The sequence below is a fragment of the Oncorhynchus mykiss genome, chromosome 8 (assembly GCF_057628025.1).
Source record: "Oncorhynchus mykiss isolate SJ-2025 chromosome 8, ASM5762802v1, whole genome shotgun sequence".
In the NCBI taxonomy this organism is placed as follows: domain Eukaryota; kingdom Metazoa; phylum Chordata; class Actinopteri; order Salmoniformes; family Salmonidae; genus Oncorhynchus; species Oncorhynchus mykiss.
The window spans coordinates 76,167,838-76,188,685 of record NC_143029.1 but is presented as its reverse complement, the minus strand read 5'-3'; the positions used below and the strand labels follow the sequence as shown (position 1 = coordinate 76,188,685).

General features: G+C 44.0%; 1 protein-coding gene and 1 long non-coding RNA gene across 8 annotated transcripts in view; one reads left to right on the top strand and one right to left on the bottom strand.

Moving 5' to 3' along the window:
- Positions 1-9,999: 9,999 nt before the first annotated feature.
- LOC110530567 (nicastrin) lies at positions 10,000-20,313 on the top strand. 7 transcript variants are annotated; one of them, XM_021613758.3, is made up of 17 exons: positions 10,000-10,322; positions 12,497-12,598; positions 12,724-12,847; positions 13,009-13,124; positions 13,227-13,372; positions 13,539-13,683; positions 13,775-13,887; positions 14,140-14,292; positions 14,405-14,509; positions 14,629-14,706; positions 14,941-15,008; positions 17,188-17,290; positions 17,414-17,512; positions 17,817-17,904; positions 18,074-18,240; positions 18,357-18,569; positions 18,799-20,313. In XM_021613758.3, the coding sequence occupies exons 1-17, from the start codon at positions 10,268-10,270 to the stop codon at positions 18,919-18,921; spliced, it is 1,998 nt and encodes a 665-aa protein (XP_021469433.2). In that variant the 5' UTR covers positions 10,000-10,267; the 3' UTR covers positions 18,922-20,313. The 7 variants fall into 7 exon arrangements, with proteins under 7 accessions (XP_021469433.2, XP_021469432.2, XP_090038741.1 ...); XM_021613757.3 differs by having other exon boundaries at positions 10,048-10,322; positions 14,839-15,008; XM_036986214.2 differs by having other exon boundaries at positions 10,187-10,322; positions 12,724-12,925; positions 14,839-15,008.
- Positions 10,909-20,848, bottom strand: part of LOC118965552 (uncharacterized) — a 31,344-nt gene continuing 21,404 nt past the window's right edge. The window contains exon 3 of the long non-coding RNA XR_016482619.1: positions 10,909-11,552. This is a non-coding gene — a long non-coding RNA (uncharacterized LOC118965552). The remainder of the gene's footprint in view (positions 11,553-20,848) is intronic.

Sequence of the window (20,848 nt, the reverse complement as noted above, 5' to 3'; positions counted from 1 at the left end):
TTTGCAAATTATGGTGGAAAATAAGTATTTGGTCAATAAAAGGTTTATCTCAATACTTTTATATACCCTTTGTTGGCAATGACAGAGGTCAAATGTTTTCTGTAAGTCTTCACAAGGTTCACACACTGTTGCTGGTATGTTGGCCCATTCCTCCATGCAGATCTCCTCCAGAGCAGTGATGTTTTGGGGCTATTGCTGGGCAACACGGACTTTCAACTCCCTCCAAAGATTTTCTATGGGGTTGAGATCTGGAGACTGGCTAGGCCACTCCAGGATCTTGACAGGATAAAAGGGATGTTCACATGTCTGTCTGACAGAACCTTCGGGAGGAATGAAGGTTTGGGGCGGAGAGATATACTCCTCCCACGGGGTCCATCCTGTAGCACTCATTACTTACCGGAAGAGCATGGAGCTCATCCATCCCTCTTTATGGAAGTAATGCTACCAAGAAAACCACCTTCATAGAGAGGTGTTTCGGGGAGGCAGGCTGCCAAGACCACATCAAGCCCAGCTCGCCATTAAGCAGGTCCTAGCTGGACGCAGGCGACAAACCCCCTTCATAAACCTGGAGACTAAGGGATGGCGCCCCACTGGCCTGTCCATCCACTCCACATGGCAGGCAGATATAGCGGCCAAATACACTCAGTGTAGAGGCTGCCAAGCCCTCATCCAAGCGAAACTGCAGGTATTGGAGGACATACTGCACCCTGCATGACTCGGGCACAACCTCAATACCAGTGCACCAAGAGCAGAACAACCGCCAGCGCAACTGATATGCCACGGTTGTAGCTGGTCACCTTGCACTCTGCATGGTGTTCCTTACGCCCTCCTGTAGTTCTAACATGGTGCCGTTCAGCAGCCAAGCCCACAGTCTGAGGCGGTGCGGTCTCGGATGCCACAGTCTTCCCCCGGCCTGAAACAGCAGGTCGGGTCTCGGGCATTTACCAAGGTGTCCCAGACAACAGGGACAGGAGAAGGCTGAACCAGGGTCGTTTGGGCCAGTATGGGGACACCAGCAGCAGATGATGCTCCACCATCCTGGTCCTGTCCAGCACAGGCTGGATCAGGGGAAAAGGGGGGTATGCGTAAGCTCCTGGCCAATCGTGAGTCAGAGCATCCAAGCCCAGAGTCCCTGGTAGCTCCGACATGGAGTACCACAGGGGGCAGTGTGCATTGCCCAGGGAGGCAAACAGGTCCATCTGCACCCACCCTAACTTGTCCCACAGGATGTAAGCTCCAGTCCCAAGGTGGCTGGCACTCCCTCGAGAGCATACCCGCTGCCACCCAGAGATGGCGCTCCCGTGCTGTAAAATTGAGGCGGTGGGACCTCAGTCCACCCTGATGGTTGATGTAAACCACCACTGTGGTGTTGTCCGTTCTCACCAGGACATGTCTTCCTTTCAGATGTGAAAGGAAAGACTGCAGTGCCAGTAGTACAGCTCAGAGCTCTAGTGTATTGATGTGCCTGCTGCTCCAAGGTGGTAGACAACAGCTGCTGGCTGACCTGCCCAGCAACACGTGGCTGGGGACAGCACGTGGAACCTCAGTACCTTCAAGTACCCATTGAGGTTGTGGAGGTCCAGAATCGGTAAAAACCCTCAGTCTCTTTTTGGGACCACAAAATAAGTGGAGTAGAACCCACCTAGCCGTTCTGATACCGTGGTGACACGAAGGCCCCTGAAGGACGGGGGCCAGAATTGGAGTTGGTAACCCACGAGCATTGTGGACAACACCCAGGGGGACTCCACATCCTCCTCCCACTTTGAGACAGGGAGAAGCAGCCGGTGAAGGGTGTGTCAGGGGTCCTGCCAGGTCCCGCCTCTCCTCTGGCGCCCTGAGCGCCTGGGTCTCCCAGGCACGTCCCTATAGCGGTGACGGTTGACACCACCACACCTGTCACAAAGGGAAGCCATAAGCTCAGCCAACAAGGCCACGGAGAAGGGGTCCAACGCCCTGGGAGAGCTATGTCGTAACCCGCTTGGAGGAATAGGGTCCCGGTGAGGGATAAATAACCCAGTACCGCTGCAAACACAGGGGAAGACCCCTATGGGGAAATAAAGCAGACAAAACAGCAACCAGGTAATGGATTTCATTTATTTGTTTAATGCCAACTGCAATATTACTGAGCTATTTTAATATTCAAGCAGTAAAAACAGCACTATATGGAGTAACTCCGTTAAGGAACTCCAAAGTTAATGTCTCAATTAGTGGAAAGCCCACCACAATACTTTTGCACTCTGCAGGGAAAAGAACAAGAAAAAAACCTGTGGCCGGTAAGCAGCATGTTAAAGCAAAGCCATAGAACAAGCCAGTCGGCAAGTTGTGTAAAGTAAATTACAGTTTGTGGCTGTAAGAGCCACCATACTAATGGATGCACACGGCGTCGTAGTGTAACGCTAACGAAAAACAATTACAACAAACCAGGGGCGGAAGACACAGATCAACAGCGCGCAGCGAGTGGAGCACTCAAAGAGGAGGGGCTGGCCGTTTGGCCAGCTGCAAACAGCCAGTGAGTATACTTCCACGCAAGATATTACACTTACCAAGCGAACTTCAGAAAGTTTGCATCTCAAACCATATGAACGTCCGCCAAGAAAATTAAAGAGAACGTGTGTGAGACAATGGGCCTGATCGGACAGCTCATAGCTTCTGCTCTTGTCAGTAAAAACAAATGGATTGGTGGAAGAGGCAGGCCAGGAGCAAGGAAGGAGGGTGTGGTCGAGCAAGGCATCCCCCGAGGCTAGATGCCCTAAGGTTTTTATCAGAACGGGCGTAGATTAGTTTCGCCTTTTTCTTTTCCCGCCATGAGTTTGTGGTCTTTACTTAAATAAATAAAATAGAAATAAAAAATAGAAATAGAAGATAAAAAAAACTTCATTCAAATTATAGCTCACAACTGTGCAGGTGGAGAGGGGTGGGGGCGCTTAGGAGTGCATTCACATATCCACACATTTTAATATACACACAAATTATTGTATTTATTTTTTTGTATTTTTGTATTTATTTTTGTATTATTATTTTTTTCCCATTCCTCTCTTCTAGGTCAGTTTCAGCATTATGGACGTATCTGTGGTCCATTTGGCCTGTCCCACGGCTTCCTTCAATGATGGGTTGTGTGTGGCTCTGTTGATGAACTTCTGGCCAATTAATGTTTTTATTTCACCTTTATTTAACCAGGTAAGCTAGTTGAGAACAAGTTCTCATTTGTAACTGCAACCTGGCCAAGATAAAGCATAGCAGTTCGACACATACAACAACACAGAGATACACATGGAATAAACAAAACAGAGTCAATAATAGAGTAGAAAACAAAGTCTATATACAGTGAGTGCAAATAAGGTCAAATAAGGGAGTTAAGGCAATAAATAGGCCATGGTAGCGAAGTAATTACAATATGGCAATTAAACACTGGAATGGTAGATGTGCAAAAGATGGATGTGCAAGTATAGATACTGTGGTGCAAAAGGAGCTAAAAAAATAAATTCAGTATGGGAATGAGGTAGATAGACGGGCTGTATACAGATGGGCTATGAACAGGTGTAGTGATCTGTGAGCTGCTCTGACTGGTTCTTAAAGCTAGTGAGGGAGATGGGAATCTCCAGCTTCAGTGATTTTTGCAGTTCGTTCCAGTCAGTGGCAGCAGAGAACTAGAAGGAAAGGCGACTAAAGGAGGAATTGGCTTTAGGGGTGAGACCTGCTGGAGCGTGTGCTACGAGTGGGTGCTGCTATGGTGACCAGCGAGCTGAGATAGGGTGGGGCTTTACCTAGCAGAGACTTGTAGATAACCTGTGGGTTTGGCGACGAGCATGAAGCGAGGGCCAGCCAACGAGAGCGTACAGGTCGCAGTGGTAGTATATGGGGCTTTGGTGACAAAACGGATGGCACTGTGATAGACTACATCCAGTTTGCTGAGTAGAGTGTTGGAGGCTATTTTATAGATGACATCACCGAAGTCAAGGATCGGTAGGATGGTCAGTTTTACGAGGGTATGTTTGGCAGCATGAGTGAAGGAAGGTTTGTTGATGATTTGCCAATGATTGACTGTCTTGTTGATTGATGTCAGTCCAGATATGCTGTTAACGTAGTCTGTAAGCCATTTTTATTGCCATGTTTTCAAAGAGGGATAGGATGTAGCTGATGTAGACTTTCAGCACTGTCTGAGGTGAGGCTCCATATTTTCTTCCGCACAGCGTTTTTAGTCTTTTTCGTCCCTCTCTCTCTATTTTCGCTATATGGATTCTTGCATGTTCTTCTGGAAGGTGACTCCATGGAATTTTGCTTATTTTTCTACTTTTATTGTTTCACCGTAGAGTTTGAGGTTTTTTTGCTGGTGCTTCTTTTTTTTTTCTTTGAATTTTACCCCTTTTTCTCCCCAATTTCGTGGTATCCAATTGTTGTAGTAGCTACTATCTTGTCTCATTGCTACAACTCCCGTACGGGCTCGGGAGAGACGAAGGCTGAATGTCATGCGTCCTCCGATACACAACCCAGCCGTACTGCTTCTTAACACAGCGCGCATCCAACCCGGAAGCCAATGTGTCGGAGGCTACACCGTGCACCTGGCAACCTTGGCTAGCGCGCACTGCGCCACAGGAGTCGCTGGTGCGCGATGAGACAAGGAGATCCCTACCGACCAATCCCTCCCTAACCCGGACGACGCTAGGCCAATTGTGCGTCGCCCCACGGACCTCCCGGTCGCGGCCGGTTACGACAGAGCCTGGGCGCGAACCCAGGGACTCTGATGGCACAGCTGCAGTACAGCGCCCTTAACCACTGCGCCACCCGGGAGGCCTGCTGGTGCTTCTTGTGAAGAGGACACATTGGGTCTTTTGTGGGTTCAATTTCTTTGCAGCAAGTTGAGGACATTTGGAGCTGGACCAGTAGCAGAGGTCATCGGCAAACTGTGAGACTTGACCTATGGTGGGGGGAGGGTAGTAAATATCTGATATGTAGAGTAGAAAAAGTAGCGGGCTTAGAACTGCCCCCTGTGGGACACCTGCTTCAGGGGTGAAAGGTGAGGATATTGCTGTGGAGACCTTCACTTTAATTGTACGGTTGTGGAGAAAGCTAGTGATGATGTTTCTGATGGAGAGCGGTAGTTTGAGATTGGAGTCTGCGAGCCGGTAACACAGTCCATTGTGCGACATCTTGTCAAATGCTTTCTCTATGTCAAAGAAAATCACCAGGGTAAGTTATTTTTTCTTGAAGTTCCGAAGGATGTCCTCTGACAGTCTTAGAATGTTATCCGTGGTTGATCTTGTTTTCCTGAAGCCTGCTTGGTTGATTCCAAGTAGGCCCATTTCCTCAGTGTGGCCACTCAGTCTTTGGGTGAGTACTCTCTCAAACAGCTTCCCGACATGACTGAGGAGGCTGATTGGTCTATAACTTGTGACGTTGTATGGGTCTTTGCCGGTTTGTGGATCATTGTGACAACTGCAGATTTCCATGGTAGGGGAAAGTAGCCTTCCATGAGACATGCTGTGAAGAGGTTAGAAAGGAGGTGCAGGTATTCATCAGGTGCTTGTTTAATGAGTGTGCTGTCAATGTTGTCTTCCCCTGGTGCTTTGTTTTTTGTTTTTTTTCAAGTGAGTCTTGATTTCTTCAACGCTAACAGAGCGAGTGAGGGGATGGTCTACTGGTGTCGAATTTGAAGTGTACACTGTTTTCTGTATTTCTCTGTCGACGATGGTTTTCCAGTCTTTGTCAAAGAGAGGATCGTTGGGACAAGAATTAACATTTTGTAGGTGGTTCATTGTCTTCGATTAGTTGGTTTTGAGACTTTAGCACGGGTATGATATTATTGGTTTTGTCTCCGTTAATTGTTTAGATTTTTTTTTGCCAGAAGGTCCGGGGTTTGGTGTCTGTATCTAGCAGGTGATAGAAGGCTGTCCACTGTTTCTGTTTGTGGAGGGTGAGTTGGTGTCTGATGTGATTCTGCAACCGATTAACTTCTGTCTTCAGGTTGGGTGCTCTTGTTCTAATAAAGTCTCTCCAGATCTTTCTTTTCTGCTTGATGAGACTGAGGATATGTGGTGGGAGTTGTTGTTGTGGTGGTCTGATGGTGGTAAGTGAGATGGTATCTTCCCGGACCTGGATGAGGATAATCCCTATTCTCTCAGCCAGCTGGTCCAAATCCTTGGGGTTCTGTGTTGTTACTGCAATATTTGTTATCTTGTCTAATGCTATTTCTGTATTTTTCCCCAGTCTGCTTTCTTGTAGTTGTATCTTTGTTTTTCAGGTGCTTGTTGGAGTTGGAGAGAGGAGGCAAGGACAGGAAGGTGGTCACTTCCCATGTCATGGCTGACGGAGAAGCTAAGGAGTTTAGCAGCCAAGTCCGGGGAGCAGAGGACAAGATCAAGGATGTCTGCCGTGGATGTTGAGGAATGGATGTGTGTGGGCTCGTTGGTGTTGAGGATGGCCAGGTTTGTGCTGTCGAGGACATCCCTTAATACTCTTCCCGAGTGATATGTGGTATTACAGTTGAAGTCAATGTGTTTGGCATTGAAATCTCCCATTATGATATTATGGCCGTTGTCTGCAAGGGCAGCGATCAATTTTTCGGAGGGAGTTGTTGCCGGTGGACAGTATATGGTGGCTACCAGAAGAGTTGTTTATGCGTTTAGGAGTATTTTCGCTGCAGTGTACTCATTGTTGTTGAGTTCTAATTTGGTGAGGTTGAAAACGGCTTCAGAGTACTCGATTCCTCCCTTTAAAAGCAGTGCCACACCCCTTCTGCATCCCTCTAGTCGATCCTTCCTTAGAATGTTAAAGCCAGGAATACGGAATCTTGCATTAGTACTTAGAAAGGTTTCGTTGATAGAGGCAATGCTGGTTTGCTTTTCTAGAAGAAGTTGCTTCAGCTCCTGCTTGTTTCTCCTTAACCCTCTGATGTTGATATGTAGAATATTTATTGGAGTAGCCATTTGATTTGGAGTGTAGTTAAGGCTGTAGAAGGCGATTCCAAGTTAAGAGGTGGGGCCATCTGTGTTTCCTTATGCTGTCCATAACTCTTTACCATTTCTTCGTCTCTGCATATTCCTTTCAGATCCTCCTGCAGGTGAGTGGTGTTGGTGAGAGGCTGAGAGCCGGAGAGGTTTGGTGTTGTGAGATGGTTGGTTGTGGCTGTGCTGATGGTGGTAGTAGCCCTGGTGGGCTTGGTGGTGGTGAGGGCTAGATAGGTGGGGCATTGTCTGGAGACCGATGAGTGGGCGCCGCCACAGGTGGCATCATTTCTCTCTTTGGGGCACTCTTTATGGTGGTGGTTTTCAGCACATCGCAGACATTTGACCTGATTTTTGCAGTCGGTGGATACGTGGTTGAATTCTTGACATTTGTAGCACTGTTAATGCTGGTGGGGGGTAGCCGTGCTTTTTCCACCCTGAAGTGGAAGTAGTTCATGTAGAATCCCTCTAGCAGTAGGCCAGGCGCGTCGTCCGGGTTGCTGAGGTTAATACAGATGAAAGTAGTCGGTTGCTGTGTGGCTCGGCTGACGATCCTGTATACTTTAGTGGTTGTAATGCGCTGCCTCTCCAGCTCCTGCTGGATTTTGTCGCTGGTGGTTTCCATTTGGATGCCCTTGATAAGCTGTTTAGTGGGTTTGTTGTCTTGGGTGGTTTGGTTTCCTCTCTGTGCCAACCTACACTTTATCGTTGTCCCATTAAAGACCCCTGTGGGCCAGGGGGAGAGGAGGGAGTTCAGGGAGTGGATATCCTTGACAAATACAAGGATTCCACCTCTTCTCATCTGGATGAGCTTTTGCAGTTTATTGCGTAGGATTTCTTTTTAGATGTCTTTGTTTGAAGGAGGTGGGCGGGCATAACTGTTCAAGAAGTTAATTACCACAGGAGACAGTTTCTGCTTGTCGCATGTGCTTTCCCTTCTGGCCTGTTTTTGTGGGTGGCTACTGTACAGCTTCCCATATCTTCCCATATTCTGAGTGACAATATAAGAATAGGTATCTTGAGGGGGATAGAGGTAGAGCTTGTGGAGGGTTAGTTGCTGTGGTATCGTCGTGTACAAGCGCTGTGCTCATTTCCATGAGGGTATCTTGTAGTTGGAGAGCAAAGGGGGCAAGAGGGGTTGATTGGGTATGTTTGCTGAGTTCGCTGGCAAGATATTGGAGCTGGACGAGTACTTCGTGGAGCACTATAGGGTCCATTTTGTCCTTGGTAAGTGGTATTTCTTCTCCGGTGGTGATGCTTGGTGGAGAAATTGAGATGGTGTCCTTGTTCGATTCAATACACTCCTTGGGTGGCCTGGTAGCATTCATTGGTTTGCTAGGTTAGATCACTGTAATATATTGTGAGGCCAGTTGGACATACTGCCAAATTCTTCAAAATGACATTGGAGGCCGCATATGGTCGAGAAATGAACATTCAATTCTCTGGCAACAGCTCTGGGGGACATTCCTGCAGTCAGCATTCCAATTGCATGCACCCTAAAAACTTGAGACTTCTGTGGCGTTGTGTGACAAAACTGCACATTTTAAGGTGGCATTTTATTGTCCCCAGCACAAGGTGCACCTGTGTAATGATGATGTTTAATCAGCTTTTTGATATGCCACACCTGTCAGGTGGATGGATTATCTTGGCAAAGGAGAAATGCTCATTTACAGGGATGTATACAAATTTGTTGACATTCTATTTATATATCTACTACTGTACAAAATAATATTATTTTGTGCTTATAGGCATTTACTGCATTATTTGATAGGAACTATGAACATAAGCATTTTGCTGCACCCACCATAACACCTGCTAAACTGTGTACCGACCAATACAATTTAATTTGGTTTGGTGTCTTGGGAATACATCATTACAGAAACTGGTCACTTCAATTCAATTGTTTCTCTTCTTTTGTCTTTCAGATGTGAGTTGTAACTGTTGTTCTGCCCCTGAACGAGGCAGTTAACCCACTGTTCCTAGGCTATCATTGTAAATAAGAATTTGTTCTTAACTGACTTGCCTAGAAAAACTAAATTTAAAAAAAATTGTAAAATGTCAAGAACTTTGAAAGTTTCTTCAAGTGCAGTTGCAAAAACCATCAAGCGCTTTGATGAAACTGGCTCTCATAAGGACCACCACAGGTAAGGAAGACCAAGAGTTACCTCTGCTGCAGAGAAAAAGTTTGAGTTACCAGCCTCACAAATTGCCCGCAAAATTAATGCTTCACAGAGTTCAAGTAACAGACACATCTCCAAAACAACTGTTCAGAGGAGACTGCATGAATCAGGCCTTCATGGTTGAATTGCTGCAAAGAAAAAGTTTATTTGTCACGTGCACCGAATACAACCGGTGTAGACCTTACAGTGAAATGCTTACTTAAAATTCTTGTCATCAAGGCAAAGGGTGGCTACTTTGAAAAATCTCAAATATAAAATATATTTCGATGTGTTTAACACTTTTTTGGTTACTACATGATTCCACGTGTTATTTTATAATTTTGATTTCTTCACTATTATTCTACAATGTAGAAAATAGTAAAAATAAAGAAAAACTCTTGAATGAGTAGGTGTTCTAAAACTTTTGACCAGTAGTGTATATATTTTTTTTAAACAATATTTTTTCCCACAAATGTAGTGCACTGGGCCTTTAATAGTCCTGTATTAGTGGAGCAATATCGCCTATGGAGCAATATCGCCTATGGAGCAATATCGCCTATGAAGCATGGGCAAAAACTCTACTTCCCCAGCAATGCCTGTCTGGCTCCTGGCCTATTTAGAGTGTTTATATGCTGTTTAATATGACATGTAGCCTGTTTGAAATTATGAGCTCTTCTTACATTCACCTTTTCATGTTTATTAAAATCATTTTCATTCAAATCATATAAAGGCAACACATTTTTTTTCTATGGTTTTGTTTCAATACTTCAAAACCAAATGGTAGGTCCAGGTAGTCACAGAAATAGATGGGTGTTGGTTAAATTGTGATTTTAATAAATGGAGCTTATTTGGAGTGGCAGTTTTTATCCCTGTGAGGCAGAGAGGTTTTTAGCTGGAGTGGTTGGGTAGAACCTGAAGTGGTCTGCTTCATTAGCGGTTCAACTCCGCCACATACTTTGACTGGGTGGGATTTCTATAGGTTTGAAGACTCAATCGCGCTGCCCATGTTGTCAAAGACACTATTATGGCTATAAATATGAGTCCTCTATCTATCTCTATGTTCTGTTTTCACTGCCATTTTGATGAGGTTTTGCAATATCGGAACCCAGAACAAGTTTTACTGCAACGCTTCCTGTGTTTTTAACTGTTATTTATGAAACCAGGAAGATGGTTTTGGAATCATCGAAATGGGTTATGTTCATAGTTGGTTGGCTTTTCAAAAGTAAGAATACCTTTCGTTTGTAACGTTAATACTAGCTACATGCTTTCACTTACCAATATCTTATTACAGTTTTAGTTTGGGTCAGTAAACTACAGCTAACTAATAGCCCAATTATTTAGCCAACGACGTTGCTGACAGTGAGGTCCTTTGGATTATAATGCTTTATAATTTTACACTAGACAACCCGAATTATGTAGCAAGTTTTTTTTAAATCCCGTATGTGATGCATTTAGCTAGATAGATAGCCATGTTAACCAGTTGGCTAGCTAGCAAACTTGTGAAACTAATAACTGTTTGCTGCTAGGCACCACAATTTGAGTCTGCCACAGCGTGACCACTCGTGAGCTCAAGGCAAGCAGTGGGTGGGCGGCTATACAGGCAATATATACAAAACAAAAATAAATGCACCATGCAATCATTTCAACGATTTTACTGAGTTACAGTTCATATATGGAAATCAGTCAATTAAAATAAAATAATTTGGCACTAATCTATGAATTTCACATGACTGGGCGTGGGCCTGGGATAATCATAGGTTTTCCCCACAAAAGGGTTTTATTACAGACAGAAATACTCCTCCGTTTCATCAATCAATCAAATTTATTTTATATAGCCCTTCGTACATCAGCTGATATCTCAAAGTGCTGTACAGAAACCCAGCCTAAAACCCCAAACAGCAAGCAATGCAGGTGAAGAAGCACGGTGGCTAGGAAAAACTCCCTAGAAAGGCCAAAACCTAGGAAGAAACCTAGAGAGGAACCAGGCTATGTGGGGTGGCCAGTCCTCTTCTGGCTGTGCCGGGTGGAGATTATAACAAAACATGGTCAAGATGTTCAAATGTTCATAAATGACCAGCATGGTCGAATAATAATAAGGCAGAATAGTTGAAACTGGAGCAGCAGCACAGTCAGGTGGACTGGGGACAGCAAGGAGTCATCATGTCAGGTATTCCTGGGGCATGGTCCTAGGGCTCAGGTCCTCCGAGAGAGAGAAAGAAAGAGAGAATTAGAGAGAGCATATGTGGGATGGCCAGTCCTCTTCTGGCTGTGCCGGGTGGAGATTATAACAGAACATGGCCAAGATGTTCAAATGTTCATAAATGATCAGCATGGTCGAATAATAATAAGGCAGAACAGTTGAAACTGGAGCAGCAGCACAGCCAGGTGGACTGGGGACAGCAAGGAGTCATCATGTCAGGTAGTCCTGGGGCATGGTCCTAGGGCTCAGGTCCTCCGAGAGAGAGAAAGAGAGAAGGAGAGAATTAGAGAACGCACACTTAGATTCACACAGGACACCGAATAGGACAGGAGAAGTACTCCAGATATAACAAACTGACCCTAGCCCCCGACACATAAACTACTGCAGCATAAATACTGGAGGCTGAGACAGGAGGGGTCAGGAGACACTGTGGCCCACTCCGAGGACACCCCCGGACAGGGCCAAACAGGAAGGATATAACCCCACCCACTTTGCCAAAGCACAGCCCCCACACCACTAGAGGGATATCTCCAACCATCAGCTGTCCGGGTGACTAGTCTCAGACAATCCCGCTGGTGAAGAAGCTGGATGTGGAAATCCTGGGCTGGGGTGGTTACACGTGGTCTGCGATTGTGAGGCCAGTTGGACATACTGCCAAATTCCCCAAAATGACGTTGGAGGCTGCATATGGTAGAGAAATTAACATTCAATTCTCTGGCAACAGCTCTGGGGACATTCCTGCAGTCAGCATTCCAATTGCATGCTCCCTCAAAACTCATGACTTCTGTGGCGTTGTGTGACAAAACTGCACATTTTAAGGTGGCATTTTATTGTCCCCAGCACAAGGTGCACCTGTGTAATGATGATGTTTAATCAGCTTTTTGATATGCCACACCTGTCAGGTGGATGGATTATCTTGGCAAAGGAGAAATGCTCATTTACAGGGATGTAAGCAAATTTGTTGACATTCTATTTATATATCTACTACTGTACAAAATAATATTATTTTGTGCTTATAGGCATTTACTGCATTATTTAATAGGAACTATGAACACAAGCATTTTGCTGCACCCACCATAACACCTGTTAAACTGTGTACCGACCAATACAATTTGATTTGGTTTGGTGTCTTGGGAATACATTATTACAGAAACTGGTCACTTCAATTCAATTGTTTCTCTTCTTTCGTCTTTCAGATGTGAGTTGTAACGCTGTTGCGCAGAAGATTTATGTCGAACTGAATAACACTGTACCATGCGTCCGACTGCTCAATGCTACACATCAGATTGGCTGCCAGTGTGAGTGACATGACACACACACACTCTGCTTGGTACAATACTGTGCTCTGTATCCTTGCTATATTTATGTAATGCTGGATATTTGCATACTAAGACAAGCATTTTTTTTCTATCCTGTGTCTCAGCCTCGATATCAGGTGATACAGGGGTGATCCATGTCTTGGAGTCTGAGGCAGATCTGGAATGGCCTTTGAGCAAAGGACCCAATCCTCCTTATATGGTCCTGTTGGAGTCATCCCTCTTCACCAAGTAGGCTACACACACACAGCCGAAAACAGTCAACTCCATCTCCATTGACCTCCAGAACAAAGTTGGAACACACTCACTGTGACTATTGTTCAGCACAACCACAGAATGATATTATCTATATCCTAGTAGCCCCCTCATACTCAAACATTGTCATTTTACAGGTCCATCATGATGAAGATGAAGAATGCCTCCAGCAGGGTGGCAGGGGTTGTGGTGGTCCCAAAAACTAGCCAACCAGAGTTCTCGCCACATACGACATGTCCCAATGAGAACACAGGTAGGAGGATCAGGCGTTAGGTCGCCAGTCTGTCAAAATGACCAAATGATCTTTGCTAACCAGCATGCTTTTTGAACGTAATTTGTTTACTTTTATCCTCAGGTGTTTACACGGAAACCTATGATCATAATTTAGCGCACTGTAACACGACTGTATGGAATCCTCGGGGGAACGGTCTATCCTATGAGGAATTTGACTTCCCTGTCTTCTCCCTGAAAGAAGACAATGAAACAGAGGTCATCAAACAGGTGAGTCACTTCAAGCAGTCACAACCCAGTCTGGTAAAATCATGTCACTTAATGACCATGAAACGTCTTTATCCAAAGAACAGAGGTGATGTTTTATTCTACCGTATTTCTGTGTATTAAAACAATGTGCTCCTCATTCTGATAAATGTATCCACTCTACCTGCAGTGCTACTTTGATCATAATCGTGTGGTGAACGGCAGTGGCCTGCAGTACCCTCTGTGTGCCATGCAGCTCTTCTCTCATATGCATGCTGTCACTGACACTGCAACCTGCATGAGACGCAGCAGCATGGACTTCAGCACCTCCCCAGGTATACAAAGATGCATTATTGTATATGCGTGAGTAGTCAATACACACACTGTCATGTATATCTTACAGACATCTCTCTCTCTCTCTCACAGTGATGGTGTGTGACCCTCTTGGTGGTTATAATGTGTGTACTTTCATCCGGCCTTATAACAGCACCGCCTTTGGTCACAAGGAGAACGAGAGTGTTGTTATAGCAGCAGCCAGGGTGGGTGATGCATTGAGGCCTTGCCTCCAACTGACACATCTTGTCACATGTTCACAGATGTCTAAGCCTTTTGGAATCTACAAAATAGTATATACAATATGAGCCACATTCCAGTGTGTGTTATACACAGCCTGAAAAGTGCTTTGGTATTTTCTCAGTACCATTTCCTTCTATACAATCTTACATGGTTTTTCCTTGTTTGGCGTTTATGGAAAATTGACTGGACACTGGATTCTTTCTCCATTTTTGTAGCTGGACAGCAGGGCATTTTTCTTGGAGGATTCTACAGGAGCGGAGGGGAGTGTCTCAGGGTTTGTCACTCTGCTGGCTGCTGCCCAGGCACTACGTGAAGCCACTCAGGAAGCCCCTCCCACACGGAATATCCTCTTTGCCTTCTTCCACGGGGTGAGTTCCTTTGGTCTCCCTTAGCAAGTCAATCTGTGGTATGTAAATTATGGAGTCCCATGTTGAGTGTTGTACTGTAAGAGGATGTTTATAGCTTATTCCTCTCTTTCAGGAAGTATTTGACTACATTGGCAGCTCTCGAATGGTTTATGACATGAAGAATAACATGTTTGTGATAGACCTGGATAATGTTCACTCAATACTGGAGATTGGACAGGTTAAGACATGTATATGTTATCGTTGAATACTCAAATACACAACAGCCATCAATGTGTGGACATACAAATGCATGGATATACGATCAAATAACAATGAATCTGTTATGTAATTTGTTAGGTAGCAGTGCGCAGTGGCACCAACCTATTTCTTCACTCAGACCCTGTGTCCAGGAGGAACAACACCGTCCATGACGAGGTAAGGGGGAGTGAAATGCTTCTATTTGTGGCACGCTTACCTGGTCCATCCTCATCCACCCCTTTTTTTCTATATTCTCTTCATTATGCTCTCCCTCAACCAACTTTTCCCAACCTCTTACCTCTGTTTCAGGTTACGAATCTTGTAAAAAACTTACAGTCCTCCACGGCTGGTCTCAACTTATCATTTGTTGAGACAGGTTTTTCTCAACCACTCCCGCCCTCCTCCTTTCAGCGTTTCCTCCGAGCTCGGGCAATTCCAGGGATTGTTCTTGCAGACCATCAAACAGATTTCAACAATAGGTGAGTGTTGACTATGGTCTGTCGTTGCTGGTTATTTTTATTACTGCAATCTTTATCTTGCCTGATATGGATTTCTTTATTAGTGAAGTGTTCTACCCTATTTTTTTATTCCGCCTTTATTTAACCAGGTAGGACAGTTGAGAACAAGTTCTCATTTACAACTGCAACCTGGCCAAGATAAAGCAAAGCAGTGCGACACAAACAACAACACAGAGTTACACATGGAATAAACAAACGTACAGTCAATAACACAATAGGGAATAAAAGTCTACAGTGGGGCAAAAAAGTACTTAGTCAGCCACCAATTGTGCAAGTTCTCCCACTTAAAAAGATGAGAGGCCTGTAATTTTCATCATAGGTACACTTCAACTATGACAGACAAAATGAGAAAAAAAAATCCAGAAAATGACATTGTAGGATTTTTAATTTATTTATTTGCAAATTATGGTGGAAAATAAGTATTTGGTCACCTACAAACAAGCAAGATTTCTGGCTCTCACAGACCTGTAACTTCTTCTTTAAGAGGCTCCTCTGTCCTCCACTCGTTACCTGTATTAATGGCACCTGTTTGAACTTGTTATCAGTATAAAAGACACCTGTCCACAACCTCAAACAGTCACACTCCAAACTCCACTATGGCCAAGACCAAAGAGCTGTCAAAGGACACCAGAAACAAATTGTAGACCTGCATCAGGCTGGGAAGACTGAATCTGCAATAGGTAAGCAGCTTGGTTTGAAGAAATCAACTGTGGAAGCAATTATTAGGAAATGGAAGACATACAAGACCACTGATAATCTCCCTCGATCTGGGGCTCCACGCAAGATCTCACCCCGTGGGGTCAAAATGATCACAAGAACGGAGAGCAAAAATCCCAGAACCACACGGGGGGACCTAGTGAATGACCTGCAGAGAGCTGGGACCAAAGTAACAAAGCCTACCATCAGTAACACACTACGCCGCCAGGGACTCAAATCCTGCAGTGCCAGACGTGTCCCCCTGCTTAAGCCAGTACATGTCCAGGGCCGTCTGAAGTTTGCTAGAGAGCATTTGGATAATCCAGAAGAAGATTGGGAGAATGTCATCTGGTCAGATGAAACCAAACTATAACTTTTTGGTAGAAACTCAACTCGTCGTGTTTGGAGGACAAAGAATGCTGAGTTGCATCCAAAGAACACCATACCTACTGTGAAGTATGGGGGTGGAAACATCATGCTTTGGGGCTGGTTTTCTGCAAAGGGACAAGGACGACTGATCCGTGTAAAGGAAAGAATGAATGGGGCCATGTATCGTGAGATTTTGAGTGAAAACCTCCTTCCATCAGCAAGGCCATTGAAGATGAAACGTGGCTGGGTCTTTCAGCATGACAATGATCCCAAACACACCGCCCGGGCAATGAAGAAGTGGTTTCGTAAGAAGCATTTCAAGGTCCTGGAGTGGCCTAGCCAGTCTCCAGATCTCAACCCCATAGAAAATCTTTGGAGGGAGTTGAAAGTCTGTGTTGCCCAGCAACAGCCCCAAAACATCACTGCTCTAGAGGAGATGCATGGAGGAATGGCCCAAAATACCAGCAACAGTGTGTGAAAACCTTGTGAAGACTTACAGAAAACGTTTGACCTCTGTCATTGCCGACAAAGGGTATATAACAAAGTATTGAGATAAACTTTTGTTATTGACCAAATACTTATTTTCCACCATCATTTGCAAATAAATTCATTAAAAATCCTACAATGTGATTTTCTGGATTTTTTTTCTCATTTTGTCTGTCATAGTTGAAGTGTACATGTGATGAAATTTACAGGCCTCTCTCATCTATTTAAGTGGGAGAACTTGCACAATTGGTGGCTGACTAAATAGCTTTTTGCCCCACTGTATATACAGTGTGTGCAAATGGAGTAAGGAGGTAAGGCAATAAATAGGCCATAGTGGTGAAGTAATTACAATTTAGCAATTAACACTGGAGTGACAGATGTGCAGTTGATGATGTGCAAGTAGAAATACTGATGTGCAAAAAAGTAAATAAAAACAATATGGGGATGAGGTAGGTAGTTGGATGGGCTATTTACAGATGGGCTGTGTACAGCTGCAGCGATCGGTGAGCTGCACAGATAGCTGATGTTTAAAGTTAGTGAGGGAGATACAAGTCTCCAACTTCAGCTATTTTTGTTTACCCATGCGCAGGTACTATGAGAGTTTTTATGACAATGCTGCCCACCTGAACCTGACTTATCCATCTAACTTGAGTCCAGAGGAACAGCTAGAGTTTGTGACTGATACTGCAAAGGTATTGTTACCATAGTAAACCCACTGATGGGTTTATTTGTAGTAGTCACAGTTTCCATTACATTATCCACTGTCTGTTAGAATAATATCTCTCTCTCTTCCCTCCCTCACTGTACTCTTTCAGTCTCTTACCGAGGTGGCTACTGCAGTTGCCCGCGCTCTCTTCAAGCAGGCTGGGGGAAACAACTCCCAAGTAAACAAAATCAATGCAGACCCCAAAACAGTAAGACTCCATCATTGATGAGGTGTTGTACAAGTGAAACTGATCAGTCATGGCTTCCCGAGTGGTGCAGTGGTCTAAGGCAGTGCTAGCTGTGCCACTAGAGATTCTGGGTTCGATTCCAGGCTCTGTCGCAGACGGCCGCAAAATGTTTTTTAAACTGATCAGTTATAGTCTGTTATTTTCCATGACACTTTCAATATGCCTGTTAACATATGTCATTCTCAACATCTAAAATATTTTAAAATTAACTTTTTTGGAACAGTGAGCAGAATTGTTTGACCAACACTGTGCATCTCTCTCTCAGGTGACCCAGATGCTGTATGGGTTTCTGGTTAGATCCAACAACAGCTGGTTTCAGGCAGTGATGGCCCCAGAACTGAAGGACATCCTCCGTGAGTTTTAGTCTGATACTTTTTCACAAGGACACCCTTTGACGCTATAGAGGTATTCTGCTAATACTGACGTTGTAAAACCCATGCAGATATGGACTAGTCACAGACACACTCACATCCATAAAGAAGGTACTTGGGTCTTCATTGCATTGTGTTTTCTGTCTCTCAGAGCCCAACCCACCCCAGTACTACGTTGGTGTTGCCAAGTCGTCCCATCAGGCTAACGCACTGACCTATCTGGTCCAATATCTCCTGGCTAATTTAACAGGAACAGCCACCAACCTCACCCAGAGCCAGTGCAAGAAGCCAGATGAGCTGCCAAACGAGAGCACATATGTAAACGTGGCTCTGTATCTGTCTGTACTGATGGATAGATGTTTACAAATTAAAAATGTGTTTCTTTGTATTGCTGGAACCACACCGCACTCTGATTCGCTCATTCTCTCCCTCAGTTGTACTCTTATCTCTGGGTTCAGGGCGTGGTCCCACCCAACAGCACCCAGAGGGAGTCTTTCTGCGTACGCACAGCAGTACGCCTGGTCAAGGCAGTGTCCCCCGCTTTCGATCTGGGGGATTACGTTTCCAAAGAATATTCCACATGGACAAAATCGCAGTGGAAGTTCATCAAAGCTCGAATTTTCCTAGTAGCCAGCCGGGACCTGGAGGTAAAACTGCACTCAATTTCCCACCATGATCCATCTGTTTAATTAATTACAGTTTTGTATACGTTCATACAGTTATGTTTGAATCTAGTAAGCCTGTGTAAGTGGTAAAACATTGTATTTTTATGGTATATATTTTTTTACATGTTTGACTGTCCATTGTCTGATAAAGATGATAGTAGAAGAGAATCACATTATTTACCTTTTTCTTTCCTCTTAATTTCTCTCATAGATGCTGACCTTAGGCGTGGGAGTGGCCGTGTTGTTCACATCGCTACTGGTCACATACTTTGTCAGTACCAAGGCAGATGTCCTCTTCAGCTCCGTCAGGGAACCCAACAACACCGCATACTGATTGCCTCATACTAACCTGTGACCAGCGACCACTACTCTACCAACCAAACAGTTTTTTTTTTTTACACACAATAGGTACACAGACAAATAGACAGACAGGTTAGGGTGACCAACAGACAGGTTAGGCAGAACTGGAGGTTTTAACTCACAGTGAATGGTCTGTTTGGACTCAAACAGATGAGTTTTAACACATAACCGGATTTGATTGGCCTGGATGGATGTGGACTCAACAGGGTCAGATTGCCACCAGTGTAAAATATGTTCATATTTCATTTGTTTTGTTTTGTCAAATAATGTTTTGTTTACTGTATCATGGGATTAGGCACTAAACTTTTTGACCTTGAGGTGTGTGTGTGTCCAAATGGGAGGTGAGTGTTTGCGAGCGTGTGCAAGTGTGTTTATTGAGTATGCGGTTGTAGTATGTACAATAGCTTTCCTGTCATTTCTCAGGAGAATGAAACCTTATGTCGGGCAATGGACTTTGGATGTGGGTTCAGCTGAATGACCATTACTATGCTTAAACATTCAGATATCCAAATAGTATTTTTTTGATTTGGGTTGCAGTCTTTAAAAATCAACTTTATTTTAAGTCTAGACATAAATTGCAGGATTTAATAACATCATGCCCACATGTTTTTAATCATGTATTGATAGAATTGTTAATTGACCTGGGTTTTTTTTGTATGTGAAGGTGATCTCTGATTTTGACCAACTGGGGAATAAATGTGATTATTGCCTTGATAACAGGTTGCAATTGTAAATGAGAGCTGGTTCTCAACTTGCCTACCTGGTTAAATAAAGGAGAGAGAACTAAATAAACATGACCTTTTTTCCTATCTAATGCTGCTTCTCTACTATTTCCCAGCATGGTTTTGGTACAGGACATGGTTTAGGACAGGAGAAGGTACTGCAGTATGCAATTACATACAGTGCCTTCAGAAACTATTCACACCCCTTTTTCCACATTTTGTTACAGCCTGAATTTAAAATTGATTAAATATAGTTTTTTTTGTCACTGGCCTACACACAATACTCTTCATTCAAAGACCCAATCATGGACACTCTTACTGACAGTCGTGGCTGCTTCGCGTGACGTCTTGTTGTCTCTACCTTCTTGCCCTTTGTGCTGTTGTCTGTGCCCAATAATGTTTGTACCATGTTTTGTGTTGCTACCATGCTATGTTGTTGTCTTGGGTCTTTCTTTATGTAGTGTTGTGATGTCTCTCTTGTTGTGATGTGTGTTTTGTCCTATATTTTTATTTTATTTTTAATCCCAGCCCTCATACCCGCAGGATGCCTTTTGGTAGGCTGTCATTGTAAATAAGAATTTGTTCTTAATTGACTTGCCTAGTTAAATAAAGGTACATTAAAATAAATACCCCATAATGTCAAAGTGGAATTGTTTTTTAAAATGTGTACTAATTAAAAATGAAAATCAAATGTCTTGAGTTAATAAGCATTCAACCCATTTGTTAAGGCAAACCTAAATAAGTTCAGGAAATGTGTTTAACAAGTCACATAAATTGCATGGAGTACCTCTGTACCCCACACACAATTATCTGTATGGTCACTCAGTTGAGCAGTGAATTTAAAATACAGATTCAACCGTGAAGACCAGGGAGGTTTTCCAATGCCTCCAGAAGGGCACCTATTGGTAAATGTGTAAAAAAAAAATAGAAATAAACAGGCATTAAATATCCCTCTGAGCATGGTGAGGTAAGTGAGAGAACAGCTCGTTCCTGGGGTGTGTGGGGTCCTTGATGAGGCCAATGGGGATTTTAAAACATTTAAGAGTTTAATGGCTGTGATAGAGGAGAACTGAGGATGGATCAACAACATTGTAGTTACTCCACAATGGTAATCTAATTGGGAATGAAAAGAAGGAAGCCTGTACAGAATTTTTAAAAATCCAAAACATGCATCCAGTT